Source organism: Anarrhichthys ocellatus, unplaced genomic scaffold, assembly GCF_004355925.1.
Source record: "Anarrhichthys ocellatus isolate YVR2014 unplaced genomic scaffold, GSC_Weel_1.0 scaffold23, whole genome shotgun sequence".
NCBI classification, from domain to species: Eukaryota; Metazoa; Chordata; class Actinopteri; order Perciformes; family Anarhichadidae; genus Anarrhichthys; species Anarrhichthys ocellatus.
In genome coordinates this window covers 438571-458139 of record NW_022280053.1, presented here as the reverse complement: position 1 = coordinate 458139, position 19569 = coordinate 438571, and the positions used below count along the sequence as shown (strand labels likewise).

General features: G+C 41.1%; 2 protein-coding genes across 4 annotated transcripts; both read right to left on the bottom strand.

Annotated features, from left to right (window-relative positions):
• Positions 1–582: 582 nt before the first annotated feature.
• LOC116390568 (TNF receptor-associated factor 2-like) lies at positions 583–9136 on the bottom strand. Of its 2 annotated transcripts, none has more exons than XM_031860373.1 (11): positions 8894–9136; positions 8137–8346; positions 7748–7826; positions 6777–6875; positions 6206–6367; positions 6027–6101; positions 5723–5797; positions 5010–5582; positions 4312–4489; positions 3873–4021; positions 583–3521 (listed from the first exon to the last, which is right to left on the bottom strand). In XM_031860373.1, exons 2-11 carry the CDS (start codon positions 8322–8324, stop codon positions 3303–3305), a joined length of 1797 nt encoding a protein of 598 aa, XP_031716233.1. In that variant the 5' UTR covers positions 8325–8346; positions 8894–9136; the 3' UTR covers positions 583–3302. The 2 variants fall into 2 exon arrangements, with proteins under 2 accessions (XP_031716233.1, XP_031716234.1); XM_031860374.1 differs by lacking the exon at positions 8894–9136 and adding an exon at positions 8653–8882.
• Positions 9137–9663: 527 nt separating this feature from the next.
• On the bottom strand, positions 9664–17296 carry LOC116390321 (GRAM domain-containing protein 2B-like). 2 transcript variants are annotated; one of them, XM_031859842.1, is made up of 14 exons: positions 16870–17295; positions 16416–16541; positions 15525–15612; positions 15369–15438; positions 15193–15296; positions 15016–15111; positions 14871–14942; positions 13175–13255; positions 12953–13064; positions 12422–12538; positions 11778–11850; positions 11570–11674; positions 11344–11428; positions 9664–10515 (listed from the first exon to the last, which is right to left on the bottom strand). In XM_031859842.1, the coding sequence occupies exons 1-14, from the start codon at positions 16956–16958 to the stop codon at positions 10477–10479; spliced, it is 1257 nt and encodes a 418-aa protein (XP_031715702.1). In that variant the 5' UTR covers positions 16959–17295; the 3' UTR covers positions 9664–10476. The 2 variants fall into 2 exon arrangements, with proteins under 2 accessions (XP_031715702.1, XP_031715703.1); XM_031859843.1 differs by lacking the exon at positions 12422–12538 and having other exon boundaries at positions 16870–17296.
• Between the last annotated feature and the right edge of the window lie 2273 nt (positions 17297–19569).

The following is a 19569-nucleotide window of genomic DNA, read 5'->3' as shown; positions in this document are numbered from 1 at the left end:
GTTCTTTGTGAAGAAGTCCACTTCCAGTAATTGTCTGAAAATGCAGATTAATTTAAATGACTCTGCACATAAAAGTACAATGTTCCCTGTTTCCCTGGTTTTTATTTTTAGTGTACTGCGTGACTGCATTCAGAGCAACAAGGCTGTTTATTTAGTGCCCTCTAGTGGGCAAAGATGGGAAGTAACTGTACAATTTTGAAGTACTTGTGCTTTATTAAGAGATAAAAGTATCCAATATTTCACCAAAACTGCAAATGAATACACATTTGTGTGACAGAACGTTTTTTCCGATCCCTCAAATTTATCTCAGGAGGGTCCAAATCCCACTAACACACCTAAATGTACATAAAGTAGTTCAAATAAGTAAAATACTTTTAACAATCTAATGTCACATATAATAATAAATCAGTCTCAGGGTCTATTTTTCTCCATCACTTTCGATACTTCAAGTACTTTTAGCTGATAATACTTCTTTTTTTCCCCTCCTAAAAAGGATTTTGAATGCTGGAGTAATTTTATATTGTTGTACTTTTACTTCTGAGTCGAGCTTTCTACGGAGAAATGAATTGAAAATACTGAACAAGCTGAAACCAGCAACCTTTATTACATACTGCATGTCCTTTTGTAATCGTAACACATCAATATTATCAACGTCAGAATAAATATATATATATACATATATATATTTCAAGGTACATAAATCACTCAACGAAATACCCTGTTTTGAACAAACAACCGATACAAAGTGCACAAATAAAGTTGGTTCAAGTCGACTGCATCACTTTTACAGAACTGCTGCTTTGCGTTTAGAAAAAAATAAATCTACATCTTACATTCAAAAGCAAAACCTGGGGAGGGTTTCTGTATTCATGGGGGAATATTCATATTCTTAGAGAAGGGGTGACCCATGCATCCTATTAAAATGGCACACACACACACACACACACACGCAGCACAAATTCAAATATAAACATATTTGGCACCATATTTTAGCATAGAACATAAAATATAACTTGCAAATACAACATCATTAGTATACGGAGGTAATATTTGATTTTGGCACGATACAAGACCACTTAAAAAATGTCATGTTCATCCTCCTCATTACATGCTCAGTCTTCACTGAAACGTTGTTTTTTTATTTTAAAGTTAATAATAGAAACCTCACTTATAGCACGAAGTCCTCAACATTAAAAAACGTCTCTCTAAAGCCTCACTTCATGAATAAAAACTACGCTCGATGACGAGGAAAAAGCGGCGTGTCTTAAAAAGCGGTTGCAGTTCTTCGGCGTCACAATGAGCGATGTGAACAAATGAGTCGAGTACGACTTCTGTAAACCCTTAAAGCCAAAGTGTCATCAAAATATCACAGACATAATCGTATATATATATTGCACTCTAGAAGGAATCATAAGTCCTTACTGCACAAGGGGGGGGTCCTGGCCTGTTCAAACCATCTTGACAAACAAAAAGCTGGTATATAGATATAGAATTAATAAGGTATTCAGTAATACTATGTTTATTATAACATCTCGTGTATATTAACATTGATATATAGATTATTTCAACATTATATGAAAGGTACGTATTTATAAATTGCTATGAATATAGGCGGCTGCTACTGTTGAACACACGCAGCGCCAGATATAACATAATAACTATTCTATGATTATTGTTTTCATCCAAACAACTCACAAATAAACGCTTTCACACACGCGGCGGCCCACGGGGGTAAACCCGAATGCGAAAGACTCCATAGTGAATAATGGATTGAAGCCTCCCATGCACAGAGAGGTTCCAATACAGGTCGAGACTGGTTTTCAAACAGGCCAGCGTGAAACCTCAACAACCTCAGCATGCATGCTAAGTGAGCAGAACAGCAACCTCTGGTGGACACATAGAAGAATTACACGTTATAATGTGGATCATTGTGCAGCGAGAGCACATTTAAGAACACTGAAGAGTTATCTGGAGAGGCTGCGCTGAACATCTGCAATAAGTAACGTCAATAACGGCGCCCCGTTCACCCAACGACAAAAGTGTTACAATCTCTCGTTTCTCACGTCGCTTCTCAGCCTCCGCACACATTTACCTCATGTATATTTGCACCGACATATATATATATATATATATATATATATTATAGATTCTATCTTAAGAGCAGCAGAAACACACACTTTGTATACTTGTATGGACAGAAAACAAGGAACGGACAATTCCTTCATTTCGCGGAAACCTGTGTTGACCTCGAGTCTGTGGTGGGGGCACAGTACTATGTGTTGAGATGTGAGCTAGTGAGCATATCCTGGGTGGGGGGGGGGAAACTCCAGCTATGTTTGATGTTGTGTCAGAGTTTAATGCCTCAGGCTTGACCGGCAAGCTGCCCTGACTCCTTGGTAACTCCACTGTATCTTCCACAGATGTACCAAACCACCAATCAGAACCACCAACAAACCCCTAATAGGAACAAATAACACTAACTTTACATGTTAAAGTAGCCTGGCTCCAAAGACGTGCAGGCAATGTCCACCATCACGGATGGCTAATTCACTAACGAGTTCAACAACAAACGAGGAAGCTTTTTCGTAAAGCTCAGTGAGAGAAATAAGGAGTCATTTTATACTTAAAACGCCAGCGGCATGCCAAAAAGTTTTAATTAAAATTTAAAAAAAGGCAAAATAAATGCCTGTAATCTTATTCATAACATAACTCCACGTTTGTCTATGCAAATTCACTCGACACTGGAATTGAGAAGCTCACAATATCCACAATCTGCAAGAAAGAAAAAAAGTTGCAGTCAAGCCATGCTCTAACTCTACGAGAAGTCATCAGAATGATCACGCCAGCTGCCTGTAATCTACAACCCTGTTCTAGCGCGCATGCCTTCCACTGTAGGGGCTTAAAGTAAGATGCTTACTCACTCTTTTTGCACTCTTTCTTGCACTCTTCTTCATCATCTCTGCTCCTACTCAACACTGCGCTGACCTCACTGCACCGGTGCTCATGTGTCCTTTTTTTAAAACTGAAAACGTTATGTGCACGCCTGAAGTGACATTTTACCCCCCAAAAAAAGGCTTTTCGCACCCCGAAATGTACGGCAATGGACGGTGGTCCTCACATAGAGACCACCTGGATATGACGATGTCAGCGCCGTCGCGGACGGAGCAGTCTGCAGCCACACTGCAAGGGGGGACAGTGAGAGGCCTGAACAGAGCCCTAAAGGGACCACCATTGAGCCCAAATGAAGCTTTTAATGGTCAAAGAGCTGCCTGGATGCCAAACCGCAGGTATGGGGGGGGGGTCTAGAGGCCGGTGAGGTCCACGATGGCCTTGATGAAGATGGTGTCGTCACGGATGTACGAGTTCTTGGCGTCGAGCTTGGAGAGCGGGCAGAAGAGCGGACAGCCGCTGGCAATGTTCATCTCGCTCACAGGCCGCTGGAAGGAGGAGGAAGTGACGTCGGGTCGAAAGGCGTCGATGATGTGCTCCCTGTTGCTCTGGTCCAGCAGCATCAGAGTCACCTGGAAGAAGAAGAAGAACAAGAAGAAGAAGAAGAAGAAGAAGAAGAAAGACCCACGAGAGACGTTATTCGATCAGCGCTCATCTACTCATTAAGATTTTTATTAAGGCCGACTCCAGAGCGACTTTCCCTCTGCATGAAAAAAAATGCAACTTGTTTATTTTGTGATGAAAAAGAGTCGTTTTTTTGTGGCGGTTCTGAGCAGAGAGCTCTGTTTAGTAACTTAATAATGCATCTTTAATTTGCCTCCTCAACATACAAACTGCATGAGACACAAACACGCAATTTTCAGCATCTTTGTTTGTCAAACTCTTGGTAAATAAACGCCCCTTTAGATCTGCAGATGTGTTACCTTCTGGTTGAAAGGCCATTTGAGCAGAGCATCACTCAGTCCCCTCATCACCACAAAGAACAGGGACAAGTGGCTGCCGCGCCCCGTCCCGTCTCCGTTCAGGTAGATCCGCAGACACATCTTGTAGCCATACTTACTGGTGTAGAAGGCTGGAGGGAAGAGAGGGAAGGAAGTCGGGGCGGGAATTCAGCTTTAGTCATTTGCAGATAATAAAGCTTCTGTAACAGACGGTCTAAACGTGAGACGTACGCCATGCTTCGTCTCTGACCACATTTGATAATAAGAACGCACAATATCTGCAGTCTAATGGGGCAGGGCCCCTTTGTATGGCCTCATGTTTTGAGTATATGTGTAACACCAGAGTGGATCTGCTCGTACCTGCTGTTAGCTGGTGCGTCATAATCATTGCCGGTGGAAAAAAAACATTGACGGATGTTACCTGGTGAGAACATGGCAGGGGCTCGACCTGCGATTGCATCCTGTCTCTTTTTGGCAAAATCGGAGATCCTCCAGACAAAGACGCCGTCAAAGGTCGTGGCAGACATTTCCCTCAGCCGGCCCTCCATCTCAGCGACCGTCAGGTCCTTCAGCCCCACCGTCCTCTCCAGCTGTCGCACCTGGACAACGAACACAAATACATATATCGATAAAGCCTCACAAAAAAAAGTGAATATTTAAGGATTTTGTCGCTTCTATTATGATACTTTGTGTAGCTCCTATTTGGGGGATTATCATGCTCTAAGTTATGGAACTACAGTTCCCATAATGCTTTGGTGGATGTAAACAGGAAGCATAACGTCAGTATGGGTTCAGTGAGTAATGCTGTGGGCTACAACTTGAATCCTGCGTTTTTAGCCCAGTTAGCTGTTAGCAGTTCCTGTTTACAATGTACTCATGTTTCTCAGGCAACTTCTGCAATTATAAGAAGCGTCTTTTTTTCTATGGTTCTAAGCGGATTTATGGATGTTTATTTGTGATGGACATCAGACATAATGACACATCCTCAAGTGTACGTCACACTTGATCTAAAAATATGTGTATCATGTCCGTGTGTTCAGATTTCGCTGAGTTATGACTCCCAGGAGACGTGATTTTAGGCACAAACTGCAGCCACACTGGGCACAGTTCCAGTCTGACCTTGTTGCTCAGAGCCTCGATCTTGTCCTGGTCCAGTTTGTGCTGGCGGTTGCTGGCCTCCATGGTGGTGGCGAACCTCTCCACCTCTCTGTTCAGGACACACACCACATTCTCAAACGTGCCGGATTTGACCTCGAGCTCCGTGCACCTGCGACCCAGCTCCACCACTTTGGTCTTCTCGCTGTGGAGCTGGAGCTCCAGCGCCGCGCCCACCGAGCTGGGCAGAGGCGTGAAGGAGGTGGACACGGACAGAGTGGGAGCCAGAGTGGGCGGCGGAGGGAGGTGAGCTGAAGCGGTCAGACCAGGGGGACCGGAGCTGGAGGATGAGGAGGCGGCGGCGGCGGCGGCTCCCTGCACGGGAGGCCCAGAGGAGGTGGTGCTAAGCTGGGAGACTCTGGCCTCGAGCTCCCTGAGGGACTGTTGGAGTTCCACCAGTTTGTGTCCGGCTAGTTCCAGTCCCTGGGGCTGCAGGCCCTCCATGCTCACTTTCATGCCCATAATGTAGTGCAGCAACAGATTGAGGTGCTCGTAGGCAAAGGCGCGCTCGTGGTCATGAATCTTTTCCTTTTCCACCTACAGAAAAAGGAAAAGACAGGAGGTAAATAAAACAGGAACAACACATGCATGCAGTCTGATCCGTCGGATAGATTCTTTGGAACCGTCTCTTAACTTAAAGAATAAAATATCATAGAGAGGACAATCAGGCTACTTACAGACATGTCACATCCCACGACATGAAATCGACACGGAGTTCTGAATTTGCTGCAGAACTTAATATGGTCCACATACTGAAAAATACACAATAAAGAAAGCAATTAAGTGTTATTTGCAAACCTAGCAAAGGAGCCCAGAAGTTCAATTAACAACATTTATAGCTGTTTAGGAGATATTCAAAGATTCCTTTAAGACTCGTCTAACCGTCTGGATGAGAAAATATTCCAGAAATACTAAATCGTTATCCAATCCTTCTACAGCTAAATGTTTCCATGTTGTCTGCGTGTTGTTTTACAGATTCACCTTTTCTCTGGGGATTTTCTTCTTGGCACAGCCTTCACAGATCATCGGGTACTTGGGACAGATCTCATCATGTGCCTGAAATTTTAAAAAAACAACAACAGCGTTGCTTTTCGAGACGTATGAAGAGCAGCAGTGACGAGCCGAGCGTCTCCGCTGACTTTAAATAAATCATTGCTGACCTTGATGTTTTTGAAGTGAAACGGCTCCTTGCAGTACTTGCAGTTGAGCGTCCTCTCTGGGCACTCTCGCTCGTTGTGGCGCTCCTGTTCATTGAAGCGAATTCGTTCTTTACAGGAGGGGCAGGGGATGATCATGAACTCACACTTCCCCTCGTGGTTCAGCTGTAAAAAAAATAATACAAATGAATAAATAAAGAAGTAGAGCGGAACAGTACGGAAACTTCTGTCGCGCCTTCGCTGTTTTATAGAAACAGAATCCGGTTTATTGCCAAGTAGGTTTTAACTTTTAAGGACTTTTCTGTGGTGTTTTGGTGCTTTACAATAAACAGTGAGAGGAAATATAAATAGAAGCAGTAAAAGTACTGAAAGAGACAAAGAACTATAAACAATATGAAAGAAATAACATGAACAATTTATCCGTTTTTAAAATGAAAGAGCTGTGAAGTTTAGTAGTGTTGTGCAGGAGTATGAAGTATAATATGTATATATAAGTATATATGAATGAAAATGACTTCATAGACATTGGGGAAAAACCTAAACATCAAAGAAATGATCAAAGGTCAAAGGTCACCTCGTAGTCTTTAATGCTGCCCTTCCAACTGCAACTTTCATTGATACAAACAGCTGAAAGGTTTTCCACTTCCCGTCGCACTGCGTTGTCAGGAAAAGCCTGAAAAAACAAGAGAAAACAAAAACACAGTTTCTCCAGCGGCCCTGTTCCTTTTTACAGATTATTCATGTTCAGGTGAGTATTTTTAATCAAAACATGGAAGTTAACGTGTGTTTTTAGGAGGCAGGAACAAGACTTCAAAGCTACAAAACAGGTCGGTGAGCCGGTTTCATTCTCGTCCATTATTACAACGATCGGACAACAAATTAACATTTTTAATTCATCATCCCTGTAATTTGGCTCCTTTGTACCTGAAACAGTTTGCTCAGAAAGTTAAAAAAAAGATAAATAGACGCACGTATATTGTGATGAGGTTGTCTCAAGTATCAAGAACTATACTCAGAGGCCACCAGTGTGTACTTTTACTTTTGATAATACTTCAGGACTTATGTGGTATTCTGATGAAGGGACTTTACTCGTTGTGGAGTATTTTTACAGTGTTGTATTGGTACTTCTACTGTTACTCTGTGGCTACAAGCAATGGATCATCTTTTCACAGCACATCTTCGTCTTTTATTCTATTTAAAGACATCAAAGTGAAACAGAGACCGATAAAGTCTTCATTTAAACTGCTGTATTTAGACCCTGAAGACATTTGTTACTACTGGTTAGTGTACTATTATACAGACATACAGTACATTGTAAACACATTAATGCATGTTGTCTATTTTATTCCTTGTTTTACTTTCTTTCTGAATGATACTATTTAGAAAAACTTATAAGTATTATTCACATGCATGTATTCTTGGACTGTTGGTCACTACTTTTAAAATGTAATACTATTGGAGCTGCCGTGGTACAAATTCTGTGCATAAATCAGATGCAGACATTTACTTAAATTCTGAACTGGATAAAAATGTATTTTTACTCACACATCCTTGTTTCAAAATCGATGTAGGATCCTCAAAAATATCCTCTTTAATGCAGGCGCTGCATTTCTGAGGTCCATTACTGCAATAAAACAACAGTATACTCTGATGTACTGCAAATCCAAAATATGCAAAAAGCACATACACAGTGGTGGAGAGTAAATGTACTTAAGTACTTTCCTTAAGTACAATTTTGAGGTAGCTGCAACATTAAAGTGATGAACATATAATATCATATATACTGGATCATTCTGAAATGGGTCATTCTGCATAACGAGTACTTTTACTTTAGTTAATTTTACCGTATTCTTCTGTATTTTGACACACACACACACACACACACAGTACACACACACGGTACACACACACGGTACACAGTTTTACCTCCTCACCTCACAGTCCTGTTGAAGCAGTAGGAACAGAAGCGATGTCCACACTGCGCCTGAAACGGCCGTCGGAGGATGTTGTGGCAGCAGTTGCACAGGTGCTTGTCCTCCAGCTGGTTGCCCAGGATCTTCTTGGGGAAGCCGGGTTTGTTGCTCTCCATGGACGAGGGAGGGGACGGCTCCTGCGTGGCCATGGTGTCTGTTCACACGTCACACCTGGAGGTAAAAGAGGGGGGAAAGACATGGAGGGGAGACTTCATCTTGATGCAACAGTTAGGGACATGCATTTCCTGTTTTTAGCACTGACAGCCTTTAAAAACACTCGTGTGAAACATGATCCTGCCTTAATAACCATCATGCCCCCCCCCCCCCCCCCCCCCATCACAGGCCAGCTGGAAGGCCCACACCCTTTGTTTACATTTCGAGTATGCATCCCTGGCTCCTTCTTGTGGTTCACTTGGCCCCATAAACTGACGCTGCTGCCTCTCTTTGCGTTCACAACAAATACTCTGCTCAGCCTACCCAGTAACGGGGCTGACAAATCGCACATCCATTGTCTCTCCTCCGCTTCCTTTCCGCCTTCCCTGTCGCTGTTGCTAAGCTATCAGCATCCTTTTAGTCAGAAGTGGTACCCAGCGCGCGCCACCACGCCCCTTTCAAATCTGAAGCTTGCAGCCTGAGAGACACCATGTACCAACTGGAAGGAAGGAGAAGAAAAAGAAGCTTAGTTGCAAATGTTGCAATCACTAGAGTTTGCACTTACCAGCGTCTGTTTTTTTCTTTTTTTTAGTCTAAACTGTCATCGCGTGCAGAGGCTGTGGAATCACCTTTCCCGGTCGCAGGTAGTCGCTCGCGCAGCGTGCAGATATCGCATGTGGTTTTGCAGCCGACTGGAGGTGTTTTCTTCAACGTTAGCCACATAATATAGACGTGCTCCCCCGAAAGCGATGGCTGTTATTGTCCAATATCGCCATTGCACTTTCAGGCTGCCGCTTACGTCATGCGGTGGGCCGAACGCGGGTTGATAGGCAGACGAGATGTGGAGGCGCGCGTGCCATTGGTTCAAAAGCCCACGAGTGGGCGGGTTCGCTTTGTTGTGAAATAAACATCCAGATAACACTTACTTTATAAATGCATGTTCCTGCTTTTTGCAACTGTTTAATGAAACACACATTCTTTATCTATTTTCTGCAGCATATATATATATATATATATATATATATATATATATATATATATATATAGAGAGAGAGAGAGAGAGAGAGAGAGAGAGAGACATTTATTAATACAAAATAACTTTACTGAAGTGATACTTTAGACGCAGGGCTCTTTTTTATTGTTGTAGTATTGCTGCTTTTACTTCAGTACACTGAGTACTTCTTCCAGCACTGCCAACTGGCATCAGTACTTGTGATTAGATTACTTTAGACTTGTTTGCATTCATTTGTTTAGGATCTTCGTGACCCGACTGCGTGTTCAGACCTGCTGACAAACTCTCTGCTCTCAGAACAAATACAAATTCAGACCAACAGAAACTGTATCCAAGACATTTATTTCAAGACTGCGATACAAACAATAGTTAAAAGGTACAGTCTGTGGTCTGAATGTAAACAAACCACCACCGTTTAAAGCACAAGCTCTTTCTCTTCTATTGCTCCTGAAATGATTGACAGCTCTTCAGATACAAGTTTCTGTGGAAAAGTACAGGACAAACTTTTTAAAACTATGACCAGCTGAGAAGCGCCTAAATAAAACTATAATGTACATGGTTAAAAAACATTTACAATTAAAACAAACTATCAAACGCTTCACCTAGCAAACTTCTACTCACATAAGCAGGTCATTTTCTACCTTCTCATACAACACACTGTAACAAGAAGTTGCCTTTAAATGTCATTAAAAGATATTCTCCTAGCATCCATATCAGAGTTATTTTTACACAAGACATAAATATAATGTATTTGACCTTTTAAGAAATGTTTGGAAAACATTGCAATATGACCTTTGGACCTTAAAAAATAATCCCAGTATTGTGAAATACAAAATAAAAGCTCCCAGATAAATACTGCATAGATGCCTAAACGTTCTCTTCATCATCACGCTGCCTCAGTTCACCCTCTACGTTGTGTTTGGAAAAAAGTAATGAAATAGCCCTGAGTGGAACGAGGAAAGAAGCTATTATTGCACAATTTAAGTTAAAGTTCAATCTGTTTTAGGAAAGCTTTGTGTATCAGCCGTCCGGAAACAAATCTATTACCAAACGTGATCTCTGCTGATCTTCAGTGATAAACCGACATCTCTAATAAAAAAAGAAACGCTTCTGTCCAGACGGACAAAAGTCTTCTTTCAAGTCTCTTCAAGTAGCTTCCGAAGGCTTCTTTGAATCTAGGATTTAGAAATAAGAAGGACATCTGAAAACATGCTCGGATAGAAATGATCAAATATTCATCATGCTAACAGTGAACTACTGCAGATACCCCCATAGAAGTTTTCAAAGGAAGGTTCAACGTTTTGGGAAACTCATTTGCTTTCTTGCCGAGAGTTCAACACCACTCCCATATCCGTGTATTAAATATGAAGCTGCAGCCAGCACATGGTTAGCTTAGCTTAGCACAACGACTGGAAACAGGGGGAAACAGCTAGCCGGGGGGTGACTGCATACTTGCACCTCTAAAGCTCACAAATGAACATGTTATATCTCGTCTGTTCAACCCTTAAATGCAACCCGGGATTATGCTAAGCTAACCGTATCCATTTTGGAGACAAGATCTTTTAAATTTTCATGTGTGCAAATCAATTCTCAACATTTTGATACATGAAACATTAAAAGAAATACTTCACCCACACAATGATACTTTGTTTATTAATTACTCATCAAATGTTGCCTTGACTAAAGCAAAACTTTATCAAAACATTGACAAACTCTCTCACACAATTAGTGCACTATAATGCAAGTCTCATCCATCCAGTCGCATGTTTACAACTTCACAAACACAGTCGTCTCAGCTGAAACCTCACGATTTAAAAACATTTTTGCCTGCGCGTGTTTTAAATATCGAGCATTCATCAGGAATTCAAAGTAACACGGGGTGAGTTATTGATAAGCAAATAGTCATTTTGTGGGTTTAGGTATTTCTTTAAACTATTAGACATAACCTTAGAGACTCTTCGGTGACCATATTTGCTGTGCATGTGCATGAAAACTGGACAAACCTTTTCTAGCTTGAACAAGTTGGAAGACAGCTCTGCATAAATCTCAGCATTCACTTCTTCCTGAGGCCTGTGGCTCACCGCGTTTCTGCAACAACCAACATTTGCACTTTAACATCGTTAACCAAACAAATATGAGAAAAGAAATATAAATAGCACGAGTGCATTTGTTCATCTTGGTGACTCTGACACCAATATGACGTCGGTAACATGAGAATCTGGCTCTTACTCATTACGAATGTGTTGCCCGATGGACACCAAGGAGTTCAACCGATGCTCAAGAGCCACGATCTTGAAGGCCATGTAACAGGAGGACAAGACGAGAACGCTAACTCTGTGAAGAGAGGCGCGAAAACACGTTCAGACAACTGCCGACACGCCCAAATAACGATTGTCTTGTCAGAGTCTGGTATTCCCGGTGATGAAAGGTTACTCACAGAAACAAATAGATGAGGAGGATGGCTTGTAAGGAGACGGGCTGTGAGGATTTGTCTTTGAGCTTCGTAGACCCTACGAGGAAAAGCAAAAAGAAAGAAATATTCATTTGTAAATAAATAAATAAATGAGGTGCCACATTAAAGGAATATTTTGACCTTTTTAGGAAATATACTTAATGCATTATAGGAAAAGATTGATCTCATGTCTGAACGGTAAATAATGAAACGCCAAGAGACAGTTAGCGTAGCTTAGCATAAAGACTGGAAACGAGGGGAAACAGCTAGCCTGGCTCTGTCTAAATCTCACGAATGAACACGTTATCCTGTTTGTGACGGTGTAATGACACCTGATATACCTTTGGACAGATTCAGGCTAGCCGTTTCCTCCTGTTTCCAGTCTTTATGCTAAGCTAACCAGCTGCAGCTTAGTTTTTACTGTACATACATGAGAGTGGCATCAATCTTCTCATCCAACACTCAGCAGGAAATAAAATAAGAGTATTTGCTAAACTATTCCTTTACATATACATCGATTACTTGGTTTATAACTGATATTGCTAATCTGTATTTCTTCTGGGAATCACCGAAACCCAAACGGGCTAACAAAGCTTCTTTTAACACAAAGATAACTTGTATCAAGCTACCGTTGTTCAGGGCAGCTCCGTGTTTTTGGCTCGGAGTCTGAAGATGAACGTCTGCGTGGACTGAAACCTCTGCGCTCTTCACTGCACTTAGAAACGTGTCCGGGAGGCCGGCGAAGTCTGCTCAAATACACAGACAAGAACTCGTGACTCCGGCTGCCTGAGCAAATATTATTAATAGACTCACCAAACGTCTGCACAGACACACAACGAGTGCTTCATGTTCACGTGGAAGCTGACAACAAGAGCTTAAGATTTTATTCATCATTCGATAGGATCATCACTTTTTTCATGCCAACTGTCTTTGCTATAACAAATAAAAGCCTCCATGGCTCAAATTCCACTTGGCTTCCCTCCAGCTATTTGCAAACTAAAGACCATCTGAGCCACAGTGACACCTGACACCCTGAGCACATTTGAAGAGAGGTAAAACAACAACACAACCAAAGTGACTACAGCAGATTAAAGTAAGTGCACAGTAGCTTTTTAAAGGGTAAAAGTACACATAGAGGGATGAGGATGGAGCACACAAACCGGTTATTTTGTCGTAATCTGGAGTTTGAGAGCCGGAGCTGCTGCTCTCCATCATCTCCTGACGTCTTTGCTGCACAACTCCATCGAGGTCGGAGAAGTCTGCGGATAAGTCCTGCAGTGCACATACAGGAAGAAAACAATATACAATGGGTACCACATACAGAGAAGGTATTGCAGAACATGAGAACAAGGTGTTTCTGTCGATTTTTCCTCCCGACTCACCAAAGGAAGGGACGTTGGGCATTTCACCCTGAAGCTGTTTTCACAGGAGGAAATAACGTTGCTGCTACAAGTCTTAGCCACCTGGAAGGACAGAGGACACACATTAGTATGTAAAAAGAAAGCAGTAATACAGCTGTTTTGCCATCTTGCAGCAGCAGAACAAGCTATAAAAACTACTACTACTGAATGTTGGTCTTTTAGCTCCGTTTTTGGTCTCTACCACCTCCTGAGGGAAATATCTCTTTAGCTGCTAATCGCTTCACTGTGTTCACCAGCTAGTCGCTAACTGTGTCTGTCTGCCGTTTGCTGCCGAGCCAATTTTAAGTTTCAAAGTTTATTTTTCTTTAACAGGGTATAACAGGCTAGTTGTTTCCCCCTGTTTCCAGTCTTTATGCTAAGCTAAGCTAGCCAGCTGCTGGCAGTAAATCAATTTTATCAAAAAGTATGTTGTGTCAATTTGTATCAAACGCATGAAAACATACAAGCCATTACCACTGCTACTCACTCCACTCTGACCAACTGCCTCACTGACATTAAATCATGGATGCAAACCAACCTCCTCAAACTCAACTGTGATCAATCTGACATGATCATCATCGGTCCCACATCCCTCACTAAAACCAGTCACAACGTCTGCCTCACCATCGACAACTCCACACTGTCTCCCTCCCCACGCATCCGCAACCAAATCATGTTTGACAGCAACCTCTCCTTTGAACACCACGTTCACCAGAACTGCCTTTTTCCACTTGAAAAACATAGCCTGTCTCCGCCCATCGCTCTCCTTATCCGCAGCTAAAACTTTGACCAAAGCCTCCCTCACCTCCAGAATCGACTACTGCAACAGCATTCTTCATGGCACAAAATCCTAAATAAACTCCAGTACATCCAGAACTCTGCTGCTGACCTGCTCCCGTGACCACATCACCCCTGTTCTCCAAAACCTCCACTGGCTCCCCGTCCCACAACCCCCCCCCTCTTACCTCACCGACCTGCTTCACCACCGCACTCCATCCCGTCGGCTCCGCTCCTCTGATGCTAACCTCCTCTCCCTTCCACTCAGGACCAAGCACCGGACTTGGGGCGACAGAGCCTTCTCCATAGCTGCCCCCTCCCTCTGGAACTCTCTCCCCAAACACATCCGAGACTGCACTGACCTTTCCATATTCAAATCACAAAAACGAAACCCTCCTTTTCAGAACTGCTTTTAATGTGTGACCAATGTTGTGTGTTCTATGTTTTTAGTGTATAGCTTTTTATGATGATTTTAATGTTTGCAAAGTGTCTTTGAGTATCTTGTAAAGCGCTCTATAAATAAAATGGATTATTACTGTATTTCCAAAAATGTCAAAATATTCCTTAAATGTCAGCGTGTTATTGTTTTTAGACTGTAAAATATCATAAAATAGTGCAAAAGAGCCCATAAACATTTCCTAGAGACCAAGGTGACGTCTTCAAACTGCATTTTTGGGCAGCCGACAGTCCAAAATACTAAAATATTCAATTTACTGTGATATGAAACAGAGAAATTTGGGACGCTGGAGCATGCAAATGTTTAATATTTGGGCTTGTATTGGGTTAATCAACCATCTGACCGATCGTTTCTCTCATCTTGTTTACGCCACAATAATAAATAATGAAAAATCCCAAAACAGAAACCATTGAATTCTATGGGGACACATGAGATGTCACTTACCTCCAGATGACCGCAGATGGAGTTCAGGAGTTTGTAGGTGGAGTTTCGAGCGAGGAAGGAAACAAACACATGCTGGAAAAACATGATTTCTTAATTAGAATCACTTTTTTATGTTTACGTATATTTGTGTCAACCATCTTCTTACCTGATCACTTGTTGTTTCAATCACGAGGGCGTTTGGCACTAATAACGCAGTTTTTGTTTTTTTGATGAACGTCACAGACTCCGCTGGGATTGAAATCTGTAAAAGAAAAACGCCACCATGACTTACCAGGTAGTTCACCCATAAAACGTGAACTATATCACAGTGACCGTGTCATACCTGAGTGTCTCTCCCAAAGACTTTGGAGTGGAAACAGATCCAGTTATCAGACATGTACATTTTCCCCTGATATAAAATGTCTCTCAGCAGGGCACAAGTGTAGCCTGTTGACACACAGACAGATATTAGTGTCATTCCTTTGCTTCTTCATGCGAGAAGAGAATCTAAAAACTTACTTTGTTGGAGGAGCTCATCTTTTCTGACCTCCTTGAATAACTTGTGAAACTGGGCGTTTGTCTTCGATAACTGAAAACAGACATTTTTTGTCAACAAACAAACTGCACAAAAGAAACGGTGTAAAATGTGTTGGATTAGATTAGACGTGTCCGTACGTGAGTGTACTGGACTTTCTTCCTCTCAAACTTTGTTTCACAGTCGCTCGGAGTCGGCGTTGGAGAGAGCTGCTCCACAGGTTTCAATCTGACAAATATAAGGTGTGTTAAAGAAAATATAAACGTCCTTCATTTGGCTTTGCACGGTGTCAGCGGCGTTACATCAGAGCTGCTTACACAGCAACAGTCAAATGTGTAAACAGCACTTTGGTCATGAGGTATACACAGTAGTAAGTGAAATCAGTCCAGTTTAAGCTACGATACATTTTCTTTCAAATGAAATGTTATCTTTTATTCTTTCAATTTCTCCAGGGTGTTGCTCAACTATCATTTTAGCCTTTAGTCCATCTGTGAAGATGCTTATTAATTAGCATTTATCACCATAATGGCCACGTTTTTATGTCTGAAACGACACAGTTGATAACAATACAAAGACGAGACGGTTTTAATTTAGTAAAAATCAAGGAATCTACATTAAGTCCAGTTGTTTTAGCACATCAAAATATTTAGATTTAGTTGTTTTGAGGGCCACAACTATTAATTTCTTTCATGCACGATTGAATTTATAAGCCTATAAGCTAAATGTGCAATTCCACTTGTATGTGCTTTTTTTTAAATGAGAAACTAATGTGTAACGTTTTCATTCTTGTACACATGCATAAGACAACCCGTTTAAATAAAAGATTAAATACATAAAAATTTTTTTTAAAAATGACCAATTATTTTCTCAATCAACGCTCAAAAGACCAGAGTGACATCTTATTATGTCCATCAAACATTCCAAAACTCTAAAATATTCGATTTAAAGTGATAAAAACAGAAAATCCAGCATTACAGAAGCTGAAGCTGAAGAATGTTGCTTTCAAAAATTAAACAAATAACCTTCCTCACCCCATGCCGGCTGGCTTCATCTTGCTCTCTGATGGGTCTGCCTCGGAGTCCAGACACAGCAGGAGGTCTGCAGGTGACCCTCCGCGCCTCATGTGTCTCCTCCCCCCTCCATGGTCCACCTCAGACCTGCGCACACCACGCAGGACACCGTTCCCTCTTTATAATGTGCATCAATCATCTGCACAACACTGTCAAACTAAGTATGCGGGATGTCTGCAAGCATTGCGTTAAAACAGCCAAAGCAGATAACATGAAAAGGTTTTATTATCTTCCATGCAAATTAACCATATCTGCTCTTATTCCGTGCCACGTACGCGTCGCGTGCATCTGTTAAAAAAGCGAGCCCTTTAATAATTCGAAAAGAAAAGCAGGATGTGAGTGCAAATAAACCCAGAATGCACGAGGCCTGGGAAGCCATCCCGGGCCCTTTCCTCTCCATCTTATCCAGACTTACCGAGTCCCCCGGGAGTCCCTGCGGAAAAGTTGGTCCGGTGCGGAGAGCGGGGTCGGAGGTCTGTCCGCCTGCTCGGTCATCAGCACCATGATGTGTTCTATTTCATATCCGACGCGTCTCCCACTTCCATCGGATCCAACACAGAAGCTTCAGGAAGCCTTGGCACGGAAAGTTGTTTTTTTGGGAAGCTCGACTCGGTGGACAGAGAAGCCCGGGCAGAGGAGGAGCCGGGAAAATGGGAGAGGGGGGGACCGCGAGGAACAACATCAGGAAACAAGAGGGAAGAAGAAGTTTGGATCGTGTTATAAACATGGCAGAGAAACATTATTATCTTGTAATAAAACAGATAAATGCAACTATTCAAGGTTGGGCTTATGCGTAAAAACAAAGTCCCACAAACTTCTGAGTCGCTGGTTCCAAACTCTCTTATTGTCCTGCAACTGCTTTCGAAACATTAAAGTTATATCAGAGTGTATGTGAGGGAGACTACCAGCAGGGGGCAGCAGACACCAGGTGAGCTGTACTTTTTCAGGTACGCTTTAGGTTTTACCCTCACGTGACCCCGTGGAAAGCAGCAACATACCAAAATGTAAATAGCCATCAAAGGTGGTCATCTACTGAAGTACTGCACTGAGGTACTATTTAGAGGTATTGTACTTTAATTATTTTACTCTACTTTATACTTTTACTCCACTTCATCTCAGAGGGAAATATTGCACTTTTTACTAAATGAATTGCTCCTTTACATTTTCAGATTACAAAATATAAATAATGATATATTATTATAGATTAAACTACCCAGCAGTATACAAAGTAATTAAATGACACAAACCTTCACCAGCTGCAACATCGAAGTGATGAACACATTAATGCATCAATAATTATAATTGATATATATTATTCTAAAATTATGCATAATGGGTAAAACTTTTAATTGTGGTACTTTCAGTATACTTTGATGCTAATAGTTTTTTACAAAAATTTGAATGCAGGACTTTTACTTAGAAGTATTTTTTACACAGTGGTATTGCTATTTTTACTCAAGGAAAGAATCTTGAGTACTTCTTTCACCACTGTACTTGAGTACAGTCTTGAGGTACTTGTACTTTACTTCTTTCTACATCTGAGAGGGAAATATTGTTTGTTTTTACTCCTATATTTATCTAACAGCCATAGCGACTTTTCCGATTAAGTTTTTCTATTTAAAAAAAAACAGAATAAGAACATAAAATAAAATGTATAGTTGAATATTATCTGGTATCTGGTTTGGGCCCATCTGGGCTCGTTAAAAGGGTTAATTTCTTTATTGCACAAATTGTTTTTTGTGCAACATCTACAGCAGATGTTGAGCATAAAGCTAAATGATTATACAGCCAAAATGACGGAAGCTTGATTGTAAAATAGGCCAAATGTCTAAAACATGTACACCCATATAGTTATTCAGATGTCGTGAAACCTGCAGGTGTCGCTGTTGCAGCATTTAATGAAAACATCAGTTTTTTGGGGAGGAAAAGACTTCATTAAGTATCCAGGAAACAATGGCACAGCCGGCAATGCAAGCTAGCAGCTAGTTACCTAGCAGCTAGTCAGTCTACCCATTAATCATGGCTGACAAGGAACACACGGGGTCAGAAGACTCGGTTATAAACTGCCTGCTTGTGCTGAGAGACATGGAGAGTTTGTTTACCGGCTCACATCTACAAAGACATGTGACCAGAGTTGATGTAAAGTGACATAAACAATTAAAAAAAATCATAATTACTGCAATTCACAGATTATAATTACAGTCAAAACAGTCGTTACTGTTTCAATAAAATATTAATGTCCAGCTGATCGCAGTGAACTTCAAAATAAAAGTTTAAATGCACCATAAAGGGAAACAGACGTTCTGCCATTCCCAGAAGGTTAGCTTAGCATAAAGACTGGAAACAGGGGGAAAGAGCTAGCCTGGCTCTGTCCAAAGGTAAAAACAAAATCCACGTACCAGCACCTCTAATTAACATGTTACTTTAATCATGAACAACAGTGGTGGAAGAAGAGCTTTACTTTTGAACAAAGCAGCAATACCACAATTTAAAAGTCATGCATTCAAAATGTTATTAGAGTAAAAGTAGAAAAGTACAACATATCAAAAGTACAGACAGATTTATACTATTGTATAATAAATTATGGGATTATCATTATTTTTACAGCATTAACTCCTTAATATACAATCAGGCATTATAATCTGTAACAATGGTTCATATTTTGTAAGACGGTAATGCTGTTATTTATTTATTTTACAGGTCCCACATTTTCCATGTTATTTCTAAACTATTTCCTGGAAAGATATATGTAATTTGGTGCTAATTGTTTACGAAAAAATAAAGTGTTAAATTGAAATGTCTTTTTGTCAGTAAAAATAATTTAAAAAAACAATTACTTGGGTTTGAATTAAGCTTTTATTTCAAAGAAATTACTAATTTCCCGATATTTAATTCCAAATTACACAGTTCTTTACAAGAACATTTCTAGGAAACTATAGCGAATGACATACCGAGATAATAAAGATGCTGCCAAACATTTGAATCTGTAAAAACACTATCGGTGTCAAATAAATGTAGTGGAGTAAAAAGTGGACTATATTCTTATAAATGTAATGAATTAAAAAACAAAAAGTAGCATCCATTTGAAATACTGGTGCCAGGCTAGCTGTTTGCC

What these genes read in the sequence shown, in the direction of transcription:
- LOC116390568 (XM_031860373.1), bottom strand. Translation starts at nt 8,324, where the DNA reads ATGGCCACGCAGGAGCCGTCCCCTCCCTCGTCCATGGAGAGCAACAAA. An exon ending in TTCACTTCAAAAACATCAAG is followed by an intron (nt 6,102 to 6,205) that starts GTCAGCAATGAT and finishes TTAAAATTTCAG; the next exon opens with GCACATGATGAGATCTGTCC. An exon ending in CCCTGCCATGTTCTCACCAG is followed by an intron (nt 4,022 to 4,311) that starts GTAACATCCGTC and finishes TCTTCCCTCCAG; the next exon opens with CCTTCTACACCAGTAAGTAT.
- LOC116390321 (XM_031859842.1), bottom strand. Translation starts at nt 16,958, where the DNA reads ATGGTGCTGATGACCGAGCAGGCGGACAGACCTCCGACCCCGCTCTCC. An exon ending in TTGAAACAACAAGTGATCAG is followed by an intron (nt 14,943 to 15,015) that starts GTAAGAAGATGG and finishes ATGTTTTTCCAG; the next exon opens with CATGTGTTTGTTTCCTTCCT. An exon ending in GGGCAACACATTCGTAATGA is followed by an intron (nt 11,429 to 11,569) that starts GTAAGAGCCAGA and finishes TGGTTGTTGCAG; the next exon opens with AAACGCGGTGAGCCACAGGC.